Raw genomic sequence first — 20721 nt, 5'->3', positions numbered from 1 at the left:
CATTCCAGACAGAGGGAAGAGTACATGCAAAGGATGTGGACATGAGCATACTTAGCATGACTGAGGCATAACAGAAGGCCAGGTGGCTGGAAAAGAGGGAGAGGCGGTCAAACGTGTCATCTGTCTTTATTCCACTGAGACAAGGACTGTGCCATACTGTTCTTTGTTGAGCATCTCCTGTGTTTCAGGTATGATAGCTGGTATGGAGGGTGATAAAAATAATTAAGAAATTGTTCATTGAGGCCGGGTGCAGTGGCTCACGCCTGTAATCCAAGCACTTTGGAAGGCTGAAGCTGCTGGATCATGAGGTCAAGAGATCGAGACCATCCTGGCCAACATGGTGAAATCCCGTCTCTACTAAAAATACAAAAATTAGCTGGGCGTGGTGGTACTTGTCTATAGTCCCAGCTACTTGGGAGGCTGAGGTAGGAGAATCGCTTGAACCTGGGAGACAGACGTTGCAGTGAGCCGAGATGGTGCCACTGTATTCCAGCCTGGCGACAGAGAGAGACTCCATCTAAAACAAACAAACAAACAAACAAAAAAAAAAAAAAAAAAAAAAAAAAAGAAAAGAAAGAAAGAAAGAGAAAGAAGAGAAAAGAAGAAATTGTTGATTGAATGTGTCCACGTGTCTTAAAGGCAGTGTCTCTCTGTTCTGAAATTAATCTTATAGCATGTAGACACATCTAAATAAATGTGCACACCCTCTCCCCTCTCTCCCCCTTCCAAAAATAAAAATAAAACACCTGGAGAAGAAACTGGAAACTGTATGCTTTCTCCTCCATGAGCTAAACAGTTTTATTTCTTCCTGCCCGCTTTCCACTTTCATTCCTGCTTGCTTTCTTCTTTTTTTCCTGCTTTTTAATCCTTCTCTCTCTGTCTCTCTTTAACTCCTTCCCTTGCCCCCTACTGTCTTTGTAAACTTAATTTGGAAAGTTATGTGATATGCTTCTCAGTTCTCCATGATTGAGTGTGACCTTGTGTATAATTTTCTGTCTTTATCCAACTAAACTAGGTTCTAGTGTGGGTTTCCAGTAGGACTTTCTTGCGAAACACACAGCCAGTGCTCCCCAAACACATCTCTCATTCTCTCATGCCTCTGTGCTCCTGCCCAGTGCTCCTTCTTTCTAGAATGATGAGTTATCCTTGTCATCATTCCAGGCAGCCTTCTAGGCTTTCCCTCAGCTCTTCCATAATGTCCCCATCCCTGACAAAAGTAATTCCCTCTGTAACATAGACTGAATAGTAAAATAGTCTCTAGCCTAACGAGGACTAAATAGGCCATGGAGGAATAACAAGTCCACAGCTCTGTGTGATACAAAGTGAAATAAATTCAGAGTCACAGGAAGAGTTTCTAGCACAGAGCAAAACATCTGTCTTAGGAGGACTGAATGTCTCACCAGCAAGCCCATAGCACTTCCATTCCTCCTAGGATGCACTCATCATGCTGCACTGTAATTGGACAGTGAACTTTCTGTATTTATGTTATCAGATTGATGCAAAGGTAATTGCAGTTTTTGGCAATTACCACAGTTACTCTTTGCACCAACCTAATAGTATGCTTTTCGCTTTCTCTCTCATGTTCCCAGTTTTTAGTCTCACACTTGGCTAAATTTTATGATCCCAGAATTTTCCCTGTAGTAGTCATGGCCTCCTGAATGCCTAAAGGCCAACAATAAAATATGATATTTAGTCAATTACACTGGTCCCAAATCAAGAAATTTCACAGAAGAAAGCAATGCTAAATCACAAACTCATCATGCCAAGCTAGAACATCTGATGTCAGTTTATAATTTTTACAGAAGTAGCTTGTCCTCTGTGTAGACTTTCTGCAGCCAAGACTAGAATCTCACTTTTGACATTCTCAATTTCTAGCTGGTACATGTGACAGAGGGCACTAGAATAATGATAGGAATTAAATATATATGAACAGCAGCGTGTTGACTTGTGTGTGTGTGTGTGTGTGTGTGTGTGAGATGAGTGAGTACATTTAATACAAAAGTTTCAAAACAAGTAATAGAGCAGTAGAATAAAAGGAAAAGTTACATGCACTTGTATGGGCTTTAAAATCTGTTCTGCTTTTAAACAGATTGCTTAAATTGCTGATTTAAATTGTTTCCAAGTGGAAACAATGACAAATAGGTCACTTTTAAAGTGCTTATGCTTGCGTGCATCGTTTCTAGCTCTGTTTATAATTAAACTTCTGCAATATTAGGGAAAATTAAAGTATTTGGTGCTAAATAAATATGTGTTGAATGATAGAATGGATGGATAGAGTCCCAGAGATCTGTAATATATTTTTTTGCTCTGTTGGTCAGGCTTGTCTCGAACTCCTGACCTCAAGTGATCCACCTGCCTCGGCCTCCCAACGTTTGGGGATTACAAGTGTGAACCACCGAGCCGAGCCTGGATTTTAAACAAAGTTTAAGAGAGAAAAAATCATGTGATCCACTTAGCACAGTTCCTGACCCCGAGGAAAGGTTGCTCTGGTTATTTTGGAGGTTAATGCTGCTGCTGCTGTTATCAATGACATTCTGGGGATGGAAAGGTTTGTCTAAGCCCCAGGAAAAACTTCACAGAAGAAGGTCCAGGAAGTATTTGGCCTGAGTAACAGGAAAGGAAAAGACAGTTGAAACCAGCAGAACTCTCTGAACATAGGGAGTCAGCCAGGAATAAGCATGCCGTTTAGAAATAGCAGAAGCCCTCAAGACAGGGACTTGCCAGCAACATCACAGAGCTTTGTTTTGTTTTGGCAGCAGTGGGAAGGAAACAGGTTTCAGTGGATAATTTATGGTAAAGATTTATTGGATCTTAAAGTCATAGTCTGATTTTTAGCATCCTTTTTGTTTCTAAGCTTCTAATAACTCTCATTATGGAAAGAAAGAGTCTAAAACCGAGCGTGGTCAATGACCTTCTCAGAGTCACACGCCATGCTGGAGATGGAACTAGGACCTCGAAGATCCCTCCAACAGGAAGATGGAACACCTGCCGTACCCACTGATTGGCCCTGTGTGTTTGGTGCAGAGGTGACTTCCACATTCTCCTTGTAGCCCTACTTATTTTGCAGTGCTGTCTGCTAACCACTACCACACACTGTACTGCCTATGCAGAAGATTTGTATTTGTATTAATTATTATACAAGGAGAATATTTTTTCATGGTGTTTTGAAAAACATACTTAAAAGAAAAAAATCTTTAACCCAAACAAAAATTGAATATAAAAAGAAAGAAGTGGCCAGGTGTGGTGGCTCACTCCTGTAATCCCAGGAGGTCGAGGCAGATGAATGACGAGGTCAGGAGTTTGAGACCAGCCTGACCAACATGGTGAAACCCCATCTCTACTAGAAATATAAAAATTAGCTGGGCATGGTGGCATGCACCTGTAGTCCCAGCTACTTGGGAGGCTGGGGCAGGAGAATCGCTTGAACTCAGGGGGTTGCAGTGACCCAAGATTGCTGCCACTGTATTCCAGCCTGGGTGACAGAGTGAGACTCTGTCAAGAAAGGAAAGGAAAGGAGGGGAAGGCAGGGGACGGTAGGGGAGGGGAGAGGAGAGGAGAGGAGCTGCCTTAGGTAGAAATATGCTTAGTACTGGCCGGGTGCGGTGGCTCAAGCCTGTAATCCCAGCACTTTGGGAGGCCGAGACGGGTGGATCACGAGGTCAGGAGATCGAGACCATCCTGGCTAACACAGTGAAACCCCGTCTCTACTAAAAAAATACAAAAAACTAGCCGGGTGAGGTGGCGGGCTCCTGTAGTCCCAGCTACTAAGGAGGCTGAGGCAGGAGAACGGCGTAAACCCGGGAGGCGGAGCTTGCAGTGAGCTGAGATCCGGCCACTGCACTCCAACCTGGGCGACAGAGCGAGACTCCGTCTCAAATAAAAAAAAAAAAAAAAAGAAAAGAAATATGCTTAGTACTTTACAGGTGGTTAGCTTGAGACACAGTGAGCAGTATTGGTGATTGAAGAGAGAGGACTTAAATACCAACTACAGCTACTATTATGTGAGTACAGTCTAACCTGGTGCTAGACTCAACACATTTCAGGACGAAGGCAATCAAATGTCATAACTTCTGGCAAGATGGATATTGTTTATTCCCATTTTGTAGATCAGAGTTTGGAGATGTGGAGTCATTTACTAAGCTGGCAGGCCTTGAGCCTGCATTTAAACCTCTGATCCTCTGTTCAAAGCCTACCTTTTTAAAAGCAGCTTCCCTTTTCTAGAACAGCATAGGTTTTGGGTGGATGGGGATTGCATTATTCTAAGCAGCAGCTGTTGCGGAGGGTGAAGATGCTTGAAAAGAACAGCATAGTGTCCTAATTACCTATGGCAAGGAAAACATCTGTGTAGGAAAAGTAATGAAATTAATTCTAATGTCTAGCAGTTGCATGCATTAATTGACATTAATTAATGCCAAATTACAAGATACTTCCTATGGAATCACATCATACACTCACCAGAATTGAATATGGAAAGAGTTCATCATACTTAATGCTATTACAGCAAGCCCCAGGGGAAATAAGAGTGATTGGTCCCTCATTATGAAGTGCAGCCAATTTCTTTCTGTTTCCATTAGGAGGAGAAAGGGAACAAACCAGGAACACTTTACCACGGGCAGACTGTTCAAAATGGATCATTTCCCCTTCAGCTTACAAATTTCACTTTGAGCCACTCAGAGGAAGAAGTGGTTTGAAGACCTCTTCCGGGGCTTTTCTTGTGTCCCTACTTTTACACTTGGTAATTCTCAGACCAAAGGTAGGCTTATTGCACAGCTCAATAGCAATATGCGGCATGGGAAGTAGAGAAAGAACAAGCAGAGAGAGACAGTTGATCTCACAGCCCATCTTGACTCCCCGCTCCCCTACTTGCCTGGCTATAGAGGGGCTGGACTAGGGATTTGTTGTACAGATTGCCAACTCTTTCACGTTAGTGCCTCTCCGCTGTTGTTGACATCTCATATATATCTTTTATTCATTTTTCCTGTGCAAACATACATTTATAGATATCTATATATACAACCTGCAAAAAAACCTCAGGTCCATAATGCACATATTTTGGTAACCTACTTTTTAAAAACTTTTATTTTGGAATAATTTTAGATACACAGAAAAGGTACCCAAGATAGTACAGAATACATGTACTTTATACCCAGCTTCCTCTAATGTTAACGTTTTACGTAACCATGGTATATTTTCCAAAGCTAGGAAATTAACATTGGAATAATATTACTAATTGGTAACCTAATTCTATAATATAAGATATATTCAGCATTCCCTCATAAAAGCAAGATTTTAATAGCAAACTCTAAATGTTCCATAGTTTATTAAGTTCTTTTTCTATTGTTGACCATTATGTTTTCTCCAAAATTTTTTATTATACATAACACTAATAAATATCTTAGTTGTTAAATCTTTGCATTGATCTTTGACTTTTTCCTTACATAGAATTCTCAGAAATAAACCCTAGATCAAAGGGTATCTCTTTTTTTTTTTTTTTTTTTTTTTGACAGAGTTCACTCTTGTTGCCAGGCTGGAGTGCAGTGCCATGATCGCGGCTTACTGCAACCTCCACCTCCTGAGTTCAAGTGATTCTGCTGCCTCAGACTCCCAGCCAAGTAGCTGGGATTACAGGCACATGCCACCATGCCTGGCTAATTGTTGTGGTTTTTTTTTTTTTAGTAGAGATGGAGTTTCACTATGTTGGTCAGGCTGGTCCCACATTTTTAAGTATCTTGATTCATATTGCCAAATTACCACTCAAAAATGTTAAAAGTGTTCATGTTTTGTATCTAGGGGTGAACCTTAGATAGAAGCCAGACTTAACAAAGATTGGCCCCAAACTCACTGGGATTTTTCATGTAACATAGTATAGTAGAAATAAACCAAAGTTGGAGTCAGTCTAACCATGTTTCAACCACATACTGCCATTTCTACAAATCACTAATTTTTAGCTTCATTTTCTTTATCTGCAAAATCAGTTGATATACTCTGTAGTGTTGTGAATATTAAATGTACTATAGCTATGTGAACATGTTTCAGACTGCCTGGCTCATAGATGATTAACAAATGTTAGATTCCATCTTTGTTTTCTCCCTAAAATCCCTTAGATAATAATTTCTATGTAGACGAGTTAGAAACATGAAAGGAGTATGTTATTATTTTCCATCTTATGTTTGTACAGGGACCTCTGAAGAGGAGATTTAGGTCTTAAGGAAAAGAAAAGAGCCATCAGACATTAATACAAATAAAACAAGAATTGTGTATGCATCAAGTCCTCATTAGGTGTCAGTCTTAGAAGTTCTAGTTGGAAATTGTATTTGTAATTAGAAGCTCAAGACCTCCTAATCAAGTTCTTATTGTGTTTAGCCATTGTTTTTTATTCATTATCTCACATAACAAGAGGCACAGAGGTTGGGCAGCTTGAGGCTCAGTACCATCAACAGCTCAATGATGTCATTAGGGAATGGGTACTTTCCATCTAGTTGTCATACTCATTGTGTAAGCTTGACTGTAAGACTGGCTCCTTTGGGCAACCAGAAGCCTAGAGCCATTCACATTGAGACACAGTGTTTACAGAGGCAGAAGATCTTCTGCTGTATCTCCTGATATCTCTCAGCTTCCTCTTAAAAGCTCTCTCCTCACTTCTCATGTACCAACACTAGGTTTAAATGGCCTCTTCTAAAACAACCAATGGCAAGTGGAGAAGGAAGGCTTGAGTGGGTTTAGAGTGACAACATTCATTCCTGCATATGGGAACTTCTGAGTCACATGGAGAAAAGATGAGCTGACAGATCCAATATTGGATATTTCAGCAAAAAGGCAGAGAAAAATGGGTGTTCAGCAGCTCGCCAAAGTACCTGATTCAGAAATATAACTGGAATATTTAAATTTGGCTTAACTAGTCTTTTTAAGTGTGTTCCCAAAGCTCTCATCATTATGAAAGGTAGCAAAACAGAAAACAGAAGTATTATCATTCTTAATCATAACTAACATCTGTATGAGTTTGAGTTTCAAAACATTGAGCATATATGTTATTTTAATTCTTACAGCTAAAGTATAAGATAATTGATATTGGCATCCTCCTTTAATAGATGAAGGAAGCAGTGAAACTGGCCCAGTTGTCCCATAGAACATGATGTTTATGCTTTCTTTTGAATGAACACAGAAATTGATCCTCCCAGTCTTCAAACTTGAGAAAGTTACATTTGTTTTATCCGAGTTCTCATCTGAGTTGCTTTATCAGGAAACCAACCATCAGGCCTCCCAGATATCATCAAGGAACTTAAGCTTACCAGATCACTGCATCTAGACAATAAGACACCAGACCCCTCACCCATCCTGATTGCCTAACTGACAACTTGCTTCCTGTTGACCAGCTCTTCTTCCTTACACCCCCTAATTCCTATTTTCCCACACATGGTTACATTTCTTCCCTGCTGTATAAACTCCTAATTTTAGTTTGTCAGGGAGATAGATTTGAGACTGATCTTCCATTTCCTCAACTGTGGCACCTAATTCAAGTCTTCTTCCTTAGCAATACTCATTGTCTCAGTGATTAGCTTTCTGTACCATGAACAGAAAAACCAAGACGGAACATTGGTTAGCACTGCAGTAACAGCAAGCCTCAGGAAGATGAAAGGATTTCCTATGAACTACACAGCTAATAAATAAACCACACCAGAATTCAAGCCCAGTTCTTATTGTCATAAATCTCCATTGTTTCTATGACCCCCAAGCTACATTTTGGAAAACAGAAGTCACTTAAAAGCTGTAAAATGGTCTGGCAGAGTGTAAAATTGTGAGGTAAAGATTTTGTGTGCTAGTGGGAGGATCGTTCTGGGAAGGGATGAGTCCCAGAAACTGTCTTTAAAAAGATCCTGTGTTCTGCTCTAACATGAAATTACAAGAATGCCTGAAAAAGAAGATGAGGAAGGAAGAATAGAGGACTCTAATTTAATTTTGGAGGTGGCTTCACACCAGGACTAGACAGGTTAAAGCACTTGAGAGCTATCCCCATCTTGGGAAATGGCAGCGAGGTGAAGGAAGATGGTGTGTAAGGCTCTCCATTGTCTCCTGAGAGTTTATCAGAAACCCCATCAGTCATTGCTCAGAGGGAGCAAGAGTGCATGCCGACCCCTAGTGGCACTCTTTGCAGAATACAGGTACACACAAGTTCCTTAAGTAAATAAAGGTGGTCCTGGACAACTTCGCCTTCCTAGTTTTCTTAAGAGAAATCTTTACTGAATCCTTCTATCTAGCTTATCTGTCTCGACATACTATTCCCCACCTCAATTTCCTGTAAATAATCATCTTCTGATATTTTCATTTGGAAAAGTGGATTTCTACATAAGTCTCTGATATCTTAAAATCGAACCCACCTACTCATTAAGCATCAAAAACAACTAAAATAACTTCTTTTTTATACTCTAAAGGATATATTTCAATAAGTGGCATGTTCCGACAAATACTCATTTATTGGCTACTGTGTGCCGGCAACAGTATTAGGATCTGGTGGGCACGACAGTGAATAACAGCAACAACCAAAACAAAAAAGGCATTTGTCTTTATGGAGATTACATTCTAATGGGAGCAGGGCTCAGTAAGAAAGAAATAACAAGGTAATTTTATATTGTGATAAATTCCATAGAGAGAATTAATGGGATGGTGCATGATAAAGAATAATCATGGAAGATCCTCAGATGTAACAGTGAGCTAGCTGAAATCTAGAACCTGCTTTGAGAACAGCCTGGGGAGAAGCATTTTAGGTAGAGGGAATACAAATAAAGAGTCTTTAAAGTGGTAGAAGGTTTGGCCAACTTCCTGAACATAAAGTAGGGTGGATTAGAAGAATTACAGAGAGAGAAGAAGAGATTAGCATGGTGAGAAGTGGGGGAGGTTGGAGGGTTGGCGTGGTGGGTGGTGGAGAGTTTGAATTTATTCTCAAGGCAATGAGGCAAAATGCATTTTACGTAAGGGAGTAACATAATCTGATTAGATAGAGACCAGGACCAGGATAGTGTGCTCAAAAAACAGGAATAGCCTCCTTCATAAAATATATTTCCAGTAATAGAGATCAAACTGATGTAAGAGTTCTCATTACTGATACTGTATTTATCATCAGATGATCGGGTGAGATCCAGGGTCTCAATAGATCCAATTGTAAAATAAAAGCAAAGTCTTGACTCAAGGAACTCCTCCCAATTCCGTTTTTTTTTTGTTTGTTTGTTTTTGGTTTTTTGTTTGTTTTTTTTTTGTTTTTGTTTTTGTTTTGAGACAGACTCTTACTCTGTCATCCAGGCTGGAGTGCAGTGGCGTGATCTTGGCCCACTGCAACCTCCGTCCCCTGGGTTCAAGTGGTGCTTTTGCCTCAGCTTCCCAAGTAGCTGGGATTGCAGGCGCCTGCCACCGCGCCCAGCTGATTTTTGTATTTTTAGTAGAAACGGGGTTTCACCATATAGACCAGGCTGGTTGTGAGCTTCAGACCTCATGATCCGCCTGCTTTGGCCTCCCAGAGTGCTGGGATTATAGGCATGAGCCACAGTGCCCAGCTCTGTTTTACTTCAAATGAATTATGAAAGAAAAACCCTTATCTTAACCTAGAATCTTATAACAACATCATTTTATCATTAGATGATGAATGATTAGATGTATGTGTGTTTTCCTGTTTGTCAGAGATCAAAGTGTGAAGGTGAAACCTACTAATGAGAAAAAATTGACCATGAAATCACAAGTATTATTGCCAGTGTTTTGAAAATATTTTCATTTGGGTTTGGGAGGGAAAAAAATAATTAGCAAGAATTTAGTATTCTAGGATATCAAGACTTGATGGAAGCACCAGGAGATGTTGTAGGTGGTATTGAGAGCAAGTGAGTAAAATAATAATGATAATAATTTAAATAATAATAACAATGACAATAACGTATTTAACAAAGATTGTGAGACTTGTTTAGAGAATTGGAAATGATGGCGGGATGCGGTGACTCATGCTTGTAATCCCAGCACTTTGGAAGGCCAAGGCGGGCGGATTCGAGGTCAGGAGATCAAGACCATCCTGGCTAACACAGTGAAACCCCATCTCTACTAAAAATACAAAAAAATTAGCCAGGCGTGGTGGTGGTAGCTTGTAATCCCAGCTACTCGAGAGGCTGAGGCAGGAGAATGGCGTGAATCCGGGAGGCAGAGCTTGCAGTGAGCCGAGATGGCACCACTGCACTCCAGCCTGGGCGACAGAGTGAGACTCTGTCTCAGAAAGAAAAAAAAAAAAAAAGAATTGGAAATGGTAAGGGAAATAGCAAATGTCCACTCTGACTCTAAAGCTCTATCTGTATATCCCCCTTAACCCCATGTTATTTATTTATTTATTTATTTATTTATTTATTTATTTATTTATTTTCAGATTCACATTATCTAACTTGCCGAATGCAGAACTGTACAGAGGCCAACAGGAATCAACCTTTTCCAGGCTACATTGACCCAGACTCTTTGATTGTTCAGGATCATTATGTGTTTGTTCAGGTATGAAAAATCCACTTCTGTTGATTGTCTCAGAAACCTTTATTTTCCTTGTTTCTGTCCCTATTGCAGTCCCTTTTGCCTGCTTTACACTCCATTAAGAGTCAAAAAGAGAGGAAGGGAGGGAGGGAAGGAGGTAGGGAGACAGGGGAAAATCACTATCTTTTCAACAAAAGGATAATTACTGAATGTGGAATCTTCTATAGTAACAGAATAGTAATGAGTTTCTTTGGGCTGTGTCTGGAGGATCTTATCCATGTGGGGTCATGAAGGCATCACAGAGAGGAGTGAGATTGTCTCTAGGATGATACACAGTACGATCTGTCCCCCACACCTGCATTCCAAAGAAGCTTCCAGTTATCAAAGGGACTGAACAAATATGTCAGTCTCTTTCTATCTGGGGAAGGGTCAGCCAATCAGCCCCCTCCCCAATACCCACTTTAAAAGTGGAGAAGCAGGAATGGGAAGGGAAGCTGTGGGGTGGCTGGAGATAGTGGGAGGCAGAGGCCAGGGGGTGAGTAATCAGCTTTTATTGTCATGCACCAACTGTGATTAGAATAAAGACACTTCAGAGCAGATATATTCAGCCAGGTTTTTCACCCCCAGGAGAGTAGAGAACGGTTTAAGAAGCTGAAGTTTCCTGAGTTGTTAGTAGAGACAAGAAGCAAATATGCTGCACTGCTTTTCAGCATTCAAGGAGAAATTTAAGCTTGTTTGGACAATGCATTTAAAAACTCAGTTACCGCCTTCCATGTTAAAAATGACAAAGGTACAATTACTAAATAGCTTATATGTATATATAAAATTATACATAAAGACCCATTCTAGACAGTATTACATTTATTTCGACAAGAAATTGGAATTTAGAATATTTAATTACATGCTTCGAGGAAGCCATTTGTTTAAGTGCCCATTGGCCTGTGTACTTTTAAAATGTTTCACATGTGATCTCACACAGACACACACACACACCCCATTTCTTTATTCTTCAGGAAAATTAGTAATTAATACTCAATTTCAGCATCAAGTTGTCAAGGGACATTCGAATAGTTACACGTATTGGTTCTGCCTATAATAATTCATTTCGGTTATCAGTGCTGCTCCCAGGAACCTTTTCTGGTTTCTAATAACAGTTTGTGATCCACATGTATGACTTACAAATGAGAATCAATTCTGCATTTGGAATTTCATACAGTCTTTACCCATGCCCCCATGAACATCCTGTAGCCCCTCACTAGACCTAAGAGGTGATCTGGCCACATGACAGTGAAGATGATAAGTTTCCAAGTCACATTCCTAATGTGATGAACGTGCACATTTGTCGACCTTCTGGGTATGCAAACTCCAGCTGTCATTGAAACTCCAGGCTTTTAAAGAGTTTAAGGGTGGCTGCAAAGGAGTGAGAGAGACTGGTGGTGGTGCCCTTGACACTGTGCCCGGCAGGTTGCTCATATGCTGGGCTGGAGACCACACCCCTTCCTGCCTTCTCTCACACCCACCAGGATTCATTGAGCTGCATGCTTTGGACAAAATTGGAGGGGAGCTGGCTGTGGTGGCACCTGCTTTTAGTCTCAGTTCCTGGGGAGGACTGCTTGAGCCCAGGAGTTGAAGGGTGCAGTGAGCTATGATTGTGCCACTGCACTCTAGCCCTGGGCAATACAGTAAGATTTAGCTTTAAAAAAATTTTAAAAAGGCTGGACGCAGTGGCTCATGCCTGTAATCCCAGCACTTTGGGAGGCGGAGGTGGGTCGATCACCTGAGGTCAGGAGTTCGAGACCAGCTTGGGCAACATGGTGAAACCCTCCATCTCTACTAAAAGAATACAAACATAGCCGGATGTGGTGGCAAGGGCTTGTAATCAATCCCAGATACTCAGGAGGCTGAGGCAGGAAAATCACTTGAACCTGGGAGGTGAAGGTTACAGTGAACTGAGATGGTGCCATTGCACTCCAGCCTGGGTAACAGCAGTGAAACTTAATCTCAAATAAATAAATAAATAAATAAAATTAAATAGAAGAGACCTACGTTGAATTTGGATGACAATCCTAGCCTGGTTTTGTGTCTGATACGCCAGCACTCCTGTCTGTGCCATGTGCCCATAATCATCAGTGTAACACCATCAAACTGGAATTCAGTGCCCAGAAATGTGAGCCTCCAGCTCTGCCACTGTTTGACTTGGGCCATTTCATTCTGATATGGCACAGGGACCTACCTACTTGTAGGGTCATAGACTTGGGTCTAGAGACCTGGGCTGATGATGGCAATCAGCCAGTGTACCCCAAGGTTAGTATCATTTGAAAAAAATAACTCAAAATGTTTTCTGGCATCTGAGCCACAGTGCAAATTTAAGAATTGTATTTTTGTCCAGTAGGCTCAGTTTGGGCCTCTGACCAGCTCACATACTGTTTATAAGTTGTGTTTGAACTGAATGCCAATTCTTTACACGTGTCTGCAGTAGACATTAATGCCATTTGTTGTGTTGGAAGCTACCTCCTTCCATTCAGGTCGCTGTTCTGTGACCTGTGTCTGTCATCATAGCTTGAGCTTCTTACAATCTTGTTTTTATGATCCAGCTGACATCAGGAGGGCGGCCACATTACTACGTGTCTTACCGAAGGAATGCATTTGCCCAAATGAAGCTTCCGAAATATGCTTTGCCCAAGGTATGGCCTAGATCACTTTCTTCATTTCACTCTTGACTCTCATTCACAGAAGCCAGCCTCCATCCCTTTCCCAAGGACTCTTTCAACCTCTCATAGTCATGTTTTATTTACATCTCTCATCTCTGTTTCCCAAGTTTGCTCTGCCTACTGTCTTTTTGATCATTCTTATTATCCTTCTCTTATTTCCTCCCTCCCTTCCTTTCTCTCTCTCTCTTTTCTTTTTCTTTTTTCTTTTCTCTTCTCTTTTCTTTCTCTTTCTTTCTTTGTTTCCTTTCTCATTCTTTCTTTTCTTTCATCTTTCTCCTTTTCTCTTTCTTTTTCTCTCTTTCATCTTACTTTCTCTTTTTCTCTTTCTTCTCTCTCTCTTTCTGGGATTGTTGCTATAGAAGCATTCATAAGAATTTTAATAATTGATTTGATTTTCAGTAGTAAAGATTTTCAAGCCGTATGTATTGGTTTTCTAACAAGACAGAAAATATTTTTTGGATGTGTTATGTATCAGTGCAACAGCTGCAATCCATTTCTGTCTGGTTTGATTATCAGTTGTTTACTGAGCAGCGATGCTGTGACGTGGCACCAGCCTTTGCTTTCTCTCTCAGCCAATCAGCTCTCTGTAAACTTATGTGACTGGTTGTCTTTAGAGTTCTGAGGCGCAGCTAATTTTTTAGACTTTCCCAAAGGCATACCCTTTGGAAAACAGAGACAAGCAAAAGTTAAAGACCCTCAACTGTTGACAGCCCCAGGCTGTCTTTCCAGAAGTGCTGAAGAACTGCGTTAATATGGAGCGCCACCTAGTGGAGGTCAAACTGACTTGGGAGCTCAGAGCTGTGTGTTTGCGATCTTGCTGCCATTGTGATGTATTTGAAGTGACTAGGAACTGTAAATGTATGGTGCCTTAATCTTAGAGCAAGGGAGATGTATGTGGCTATAAGAAAGGGACTCTGCAGGTTTAAATAGAGTTATAGCTCAACTTGGAAGACTTTGGGTTGCACAAAGAACATACATAACTTTTTTTTTTTTAATTGAGTTTCCATGCCTCTTTCTCTTATATTTTCATCCGTGACTTTGTAGTATGTTGACTTGAACCAACACCAGATAGCTGCCCAGGAAGTCATATAATAGGCATAACACAAGGGCACAACAGACCTCCTCTCCCGGGAGAGCTAGTGGTAACAGATTGTTCTGGCTTCTCCAGACTGAATTCTCTCTCTTGGCTACCACCCTTCCCTAACCCTAACATAGTGAAAGGTGGGCTGTAAGCCTCAGTCCATTAGAGGTAATAACACACATTGAGTTGCACTATTAACTGCAAAGAACTATAGCTATGCTTGTAGTTGTTATTTTCAGCCGCTGAGAGATTAATGACTGTGGTAATTATCTGGAACTGTATGTATGTCTGTGTCTGGATACATTTAAGTTCTTGTTTGATTTGGCGTAAGTGTTTTTCTTTTTTTCCCAATAAAACGCGAATTTACAACATTGAAGTTGTGCCTTAGATAAGAATTGGATAACATCACTATGTAAAAGGAAAACTGAGTGTTGTTCAAATTACCCCTGATAATCTCTTAGGAAGATTTGTCAGAGAAATGAACATGTTAACTCAATAAATACAACAGAGCCGGGTTTTTCTTTTTTCTTTTCCTCTTGAGCATTGAAATAAATTGTTGTTTCTTTGATTGACTAATAAACGAAGTAGTTGACTTGCAGGATTTGCACCTTAAAAAAAAGAATTATCCTCAATGCAATGACATGCTGCTGCTGTTCAAGAGGGGTGTGGAAATGGAGACCATATCCTCATCTTATGTGTACTCTTGGGAATAAACTGTTTTTTGTTTGTTTGTTTGTTTGTTTGTTTTGAGACGGAATCTCGCTGTGTCACCCAGGCTGGAGTGCAGTGGCATAATCTTGGCTCACTGCAACCTCTGCCTCCTGGGTTCAAGTGATTCTCCTGCCTCAGCCTCCCGAGTAGCTGGGACTACAGGCGCGTGCCACCAAGTCTGGCTAATTTTTGTATTTTTAGTAGAGACAGGGTTTCACCATATTGATCAGGCTGGTCTTGAACTCCTGACCTTGTGATCCACCTGCCTCAGCCTCCCAAAGTGCTGGGATTACAGGTGTGAGCCACCGCGCCCAGCCAGGTATAAACTCTTTAAGTGACATAAGTTTCGGTTGAAATCAAATGCTATTTGTAGCATAACTGAGGCTAAAACTCAAGTCTCCTGACTCTCAAGATAGTATATTTTTTATATTATACTTTCTTACCTTGAAGGTAAATTAATAGCTTCTGTTATTAAAGCATAGGATCATCACCTCCTCAAAATTCCATATACTGTCAGGGGCATTAAGAAGAAAATCCCATTGACTTAATGAGCCCCAGAAATCATACTTTAAAATCAAAGAAACGTTTGTAGAGTCATTGCTGGAGGTTGGGGAAACAGATACTTTGCATTGCATGTTCATAGCCATCTCACAGATCATTGCTGACAGTTGTCCCCAGTGGCATCTAGCCAACATGGAAGGAAAACGTTTTACTTTGAACCCGAATTTACATCTATCTTCTTCCTCCTGTTCTCCCAGAAGATCATGTTCCATTACTCAGTCTCATCTGGGTTCTGAGGGTAGAATGCAGTGATTAATTTAGCTTGTTACCAGAAAAAATAGGGGCTAGTACAGCAAATGAATGTATTATTTGATCCAGGTGGGTGTTTATTATTTAAGGCAATGAGATTCTTTATTATAATCCCATTATACCTTTGAAAAGAAACCCCAGCTTGGGTGGAGTGGTCTGCGACAAAGGTGCATGTATTTCATGGCCTTCTGTCAGAGTCAGGGCTGGTGCAACTGGAAATGAACAAAGCTTCATGCCGACCAAAGGAATCGAGACAAACCAGCACTTTTATGCTCAATTTTCTTTAATCACCCACTACCATTGTATCAGCTCCTGAAAGATCATAGTCACCCTGAGCTGTGCTCAAAAAAATGTTTAATAATATAATAGTAAAGAATGATAGGGGGTAGGGAGATTTTAATATTGCCGTTGCCGTTAAGAGCACGTGGCCCACCAGACAGGCAAACGTAGTGACAGTCTTCCTTAACTTGCTCGGAACCCATTCTGAGCTACTCAAGTGAGATAAATGAGGCAATACATGTGAAAGTGCTTTGAGCATTTTGGAGGACAGATACTCTATAAAAGCAAGGTAATATTATTATTAGTATGGATCTAGTTGTCTCCATGGTGGAAGATCGATGTGGACCAGGATGCAGGTGATGTGAAGGCTGCTTGATTTGCAGCAGGAGACCTGGATTAGGGACCCAGATCTGTCACTAACTTGCTTTGAAACCTTGGGCTGGTTTGTCAATGCCTCTTTTCTTCATTTTTTTTTTTTAAATAAGGAGCTTAGATTCACAACAATATTTTCTCATGTGTGTTACTTAGAATAAAATGTCCTTAGTAATCCTTCCTGAGAATTTGGCGGTGTGGTCAAATATGTCTGAAAAAAAGAAAGAAACTCCATTCTGTGTTTCTTGCCTAGAGAGTAACAGTAGCTCGCTGGTATGTTGAAGGTTTAGAATGTCCAATGAGCAAGAAAGCTCTTTAATTCACCGTTAATTAAAATGTTTTACCGTTTTAAAGTGGTAAAACATTTTTCATGTTTTCTAAACTTGAAACTTGAGAATTTTCAAGTCTTCGAAAATCCTAACAACATTGTTGTCCTACGGAACAGACTTTAGAAATGCTTCAATACAAAATCTGTAAGATCACAGTTGCTCTCAAATTCTGTGATTTGGTTAAATATTCAACATAAAGTGCCACATTGGGAGAAAAAGCACATTTTTCCCAATAGAAACAGGGTTTAGGGAAGGAGAAAAAAGATGGTATATAAATATTTTAAACTTTTCAATTAAAATGTTTAAGACCAATATCATTTGAAAATGGCTGTTTGACATAATTATATGAAACAAAGGAAGGATTGGAACTCAGCCCATATCTAGAGATGGTCATTTTAATCTGTTATCATTGTGTGATTAGTTCTCTAAGTGACCTAGACCACAATATTTGATGCATCTGTGTTTTCCTTTCCAAATCTACAAAATAAAGGCTTGGGAGAAGTGACCGGTACAGGTGATGCACTTTACTCTTCCAGCATAGGATTATTTAATCAAATATCTATTGTGAGAAACTCAGAGGTGCAGAAATTCACTGTAAATCACAGAAGTGGGAATTAGCTATGTGGTCAGGTTATTGTTGAAATATTTTAACTTGGCTTCAGGGATTATGCTGCATCTTACTGACGAGGAAGGGAAGATGAATTGGGAATAGTTGTTTGATGCTTCTCAATGTCAAGGTAAAGATTTAGGTCTTTGCCCTATAGGATGGAGAGCCATGGAAGGTTTGGTCATCAATGCAGGAACAGCTCTGGAGCTAATTTCCACAGACAAGTCTCTCCGTTAGAAAGAAACCAAACACTTGGGTGTAGCTTCTCCCTGTTCAAAGAATTTTAAATTTTATTTTAAACAACAACAAAGACACTTGGGTGAACCACTTCCTCTTGTATATGTAGTTAGGACTTGAGTATTTGCAGTAAACAGAAAGGCCAAATGAACCTGGATTAATCAACGAAAGGGATGTAAGGGCTCACTTAACTGAGAGTATCTAACATACCTAGAGCATATGCTAAGTGCCAGACACTATTAGAAGTGCTTAACACTTATTAATGGATTTCATCCTCACCACTCCATGGGGAACCTACTATCCTTGTCTCTATTTTGCAGGTTGAAATTATAAGACACAGAGTGTCCAAGTTCACGTGGCTAAGTTATACAGCCAAGATCTGAACTCAGGTAGTTTTACTCGAAAGTCCATTCTTCAGTCACTTTGCTAGACTGTCTTCTTTAACTGAAAAGTCTGGCAGTGGGATCAGCTGCTTAAATGTCCACATTTAGGGATCAAAAAATGTCACAGGATTGGGCCATCTCTCTCCATCCTCTGACCCTGTTTTCGTAAGGATTGGTTTCATCCTTTACCTCCAAGATATGTCTCTAGCAGATGTGGAATTTTCTCTTTTATTCTTACTGCTTACAAACCAATAGTGAGATACTAATTTTGTCTCTCCCTAATGACTCCACAGTCATTCTAGAAACATGTCATATTGACTTTATGTGGGTCACCTGCCCATCACCTATTCAGTTGCTGTTGCCAGAGAAATGGAATATTCTGAATGCCAGTTCTAAAAGCTCATTTGTTGTGCTGCTGGTAGAAGAAAGCAGAAAAAAGTTTAGATGAAATATAGAAATATACCTGAGAGGAATGTGGCTGATTTTCAAAAAACATCAATCCGTGCAGTTGGACCTGCATCTCCTCAGGTTCTGCATCAGATTGAAAATATTAAAAAATATATAATAAAAAGTAATACGAATTAAATAAATGATACAACTGTTTACATAGCCTTTACATCGTATTAGGTATTGTAAGTAATCCAGGGATGATTTAAAGTGTACAGGAGGATGTGCATAGATTACATGCAAATCTTATACCACTTTATATAAGAAATGTCAACTTCTGTGGATTTTGGTATCTGAGGACAGTCATGGAACCAATCCCCCTGCAGATACCTAGAGAGAGCTGTAATTACCAGGAGAAATGTAAACAGACATTCAGTGGATAGAAGCACACATTAAATTAATGGGCAGGATTCATTTTTTGGCCTCTCCACTTGCGGTTCTTTCTACAAAAATGTTACCAAACTCGAGTATGTCATATTGAGCCTGAGTAGAGGTGAGGAATATAAAGCTCTTTGGATATGGACTTCTCCCTCTGGGATCGAGTTTACTGTGATAAAGGGTAAAGAGGAGAGGGAATCTTGTGCCTAAACGTCTAGAGCAGAGTCAGAGCTGAAATGCTGCTTAATTGAGAACATGGGCATATATGACAATGAGAAATTTAGGTTAGTAGTTAGGTAGAATTTCCCCACACTGGAATTGTTAACAGGAAGATTGCCAGATCTCCTAAAGCTTTTCAAAAATAGAGTATGGTGCATCTGGAAAGATTAGAGTACTAAGCAATGCCAAAAACAAGAATTGTTCTACGTTGTTCTTCTACCTTTGTGGTTATATGCAATCTTTGTTTTCCTTTGTTTTGTTTTGGTTACTTAGCTTTAATTTTTGGTTTTTGGAAGTTGTTTTATGTCTACTGTCTTGGGCAAAGGGTAAAATGCAGCCAAGAACATATTAACAGACATCCCCTAAAGAAGAAAGCAGGCTTTGGTCTGAGTCAGCAAGCTTCGGACTGTGATAGCTTCCATTGTTCTTCTCTAGAGTTAGGAAAGGGGGAAAAAGAATTTGAAATTCCCACCCCGGGGGCATTTGCTCACTGCCTCCATGCTACCTTTGCTTTAATTCTGTCTTCCAGGACCACCAGGGTCTGAAAACATCGTCAGTTATGCAGACTATCTTTTGCCCTTTTTCACTGGAGGATTCCTGCAGAACCTCTCAGTTTAGGTTTTGATAAGCAGCTCAGTCTTTGAACATATTAACATGAGGATTAGTACTTTGGGTTTCTCTGGTGAATATTTTCTTAGGGCTGAGGGTAGAGGAGACTGGCTGGGGGTTGCTGAACCTTAGGGCAGTGCTTTTCAAACTTTAATATGCATGGTAATTATTTAGCAATCTTATTAAAATGCAGATTTCGATTCACCAGGTGAGGCCCAATGTTCTATGTGTTTAACAAGCTTACAGGTGATGTCCTTGCTTCTGGTCCATGAGCCACGCTGAGAGATGCAGGGTTTGTCTATTTTCTCTCTGTCCCTCCAGCTTTTCCTCATGTCTGCCCCATATATGCCTTCTGAGCAAGTATCATATTTGTGCTTGGCAAAAATATCAGGATGCTTGATTCTCCAAATCATACATATTTAAGAAAGCATTTTTCAAATTATGTAATGAGGCATTTAAAACTGATCTATCAAACATCCCTCCATCCTATTTTTTAATGACTTTATTGCCTAACCCCACAAGTGACAAAGGAAATATATGATTAATGCTTAACTAATTATTATTTCTTATATATGCAAAAGGAAGCTACCTTCTATTAAAGTACTCATTCTGGTATTCCTCATTTGATGCCACACTCTTTGGATGCCTGCCAGGTTAACGTGTAAAACTCTTCTTCCCTCTTCACGACCTTGTGTCTTTTCACAGGACATGCATGTTATCAGCACCGATGAGAATCAGGTGTTCGCAGCGGTCCAAGAATGGAACCAGAATGACACGTACAACCTCTACATCTCAGACACACGTGGTGTCTACTTCACCCTGGCCTTGGAGAATGTCCAGAGCAGCAGAGGCCCTGAGGGCAACATCATGATCGACCTCTATGAGGTATGTCACGAGGCATATGTGGTCCTAAGCCACAGCAATGCCCAGCTGGCTGATGGAAGCCCCGCATGGACTCTTTTCCTGGTCATTTTAATACAGTTCCTTATGTGGCCTCATTTCTCTTGGGAAATGGAGAGATTTGCAGAACATTTTTATTAGTTAATTTGCAATCCACAGA

General features: G+C 40.3%; 1 protein-coding gene across 4 annotated transcripts in view; it reads left to right on the top strand.

Annotated features, from left to right (window-relative positions):
• Positions 1-20721, top strand: part of SORCS1 (sortilin related VPS10 domain containing receptor 1) — a 588551-nt gene that overhangs the window by 440348 nt on the left and 127482 nt on the right. For all 4 annotated transcript variants that reach the window (XM_038009546.2, XM_073019317.1, XM_007964053.3 and 1 more), the window contains exons 7-9: positions 10394-10512; positions 13083-13172; positions 20367-20546. In XM_038009546.2, coding sequence (XP_037865474.1) covers positions 10394-10512; positions 13083-13172; positions 20367-20546 — 389 coding nt within the window. The remainder of the gene's footprint in view (positions 1-10393; positions 10513-13082; positions 13173-20366; positions 20547-20721) is intronic.

The sequence above is a fragment of the Chlorocebus sabaeus genome, chromosome 9 (assembly GCF_047675955.1).
Source record: "Chlorocebus sabaeus isolate Y175 chromosome 9, mChlSab1.0.hap1, whole genome shotgun sequence".
NCBI classification, from domain to species: domain Eukaryota; kingdom Metazoa; phylum Chordata; class Mammalia; order Primates; family Cercopithecidae; genus Chlorocebus; species Chlorocebus sabaeus.
This window is presented reverse-complemented; position numbering and strand designations above follow the sequence as displayed.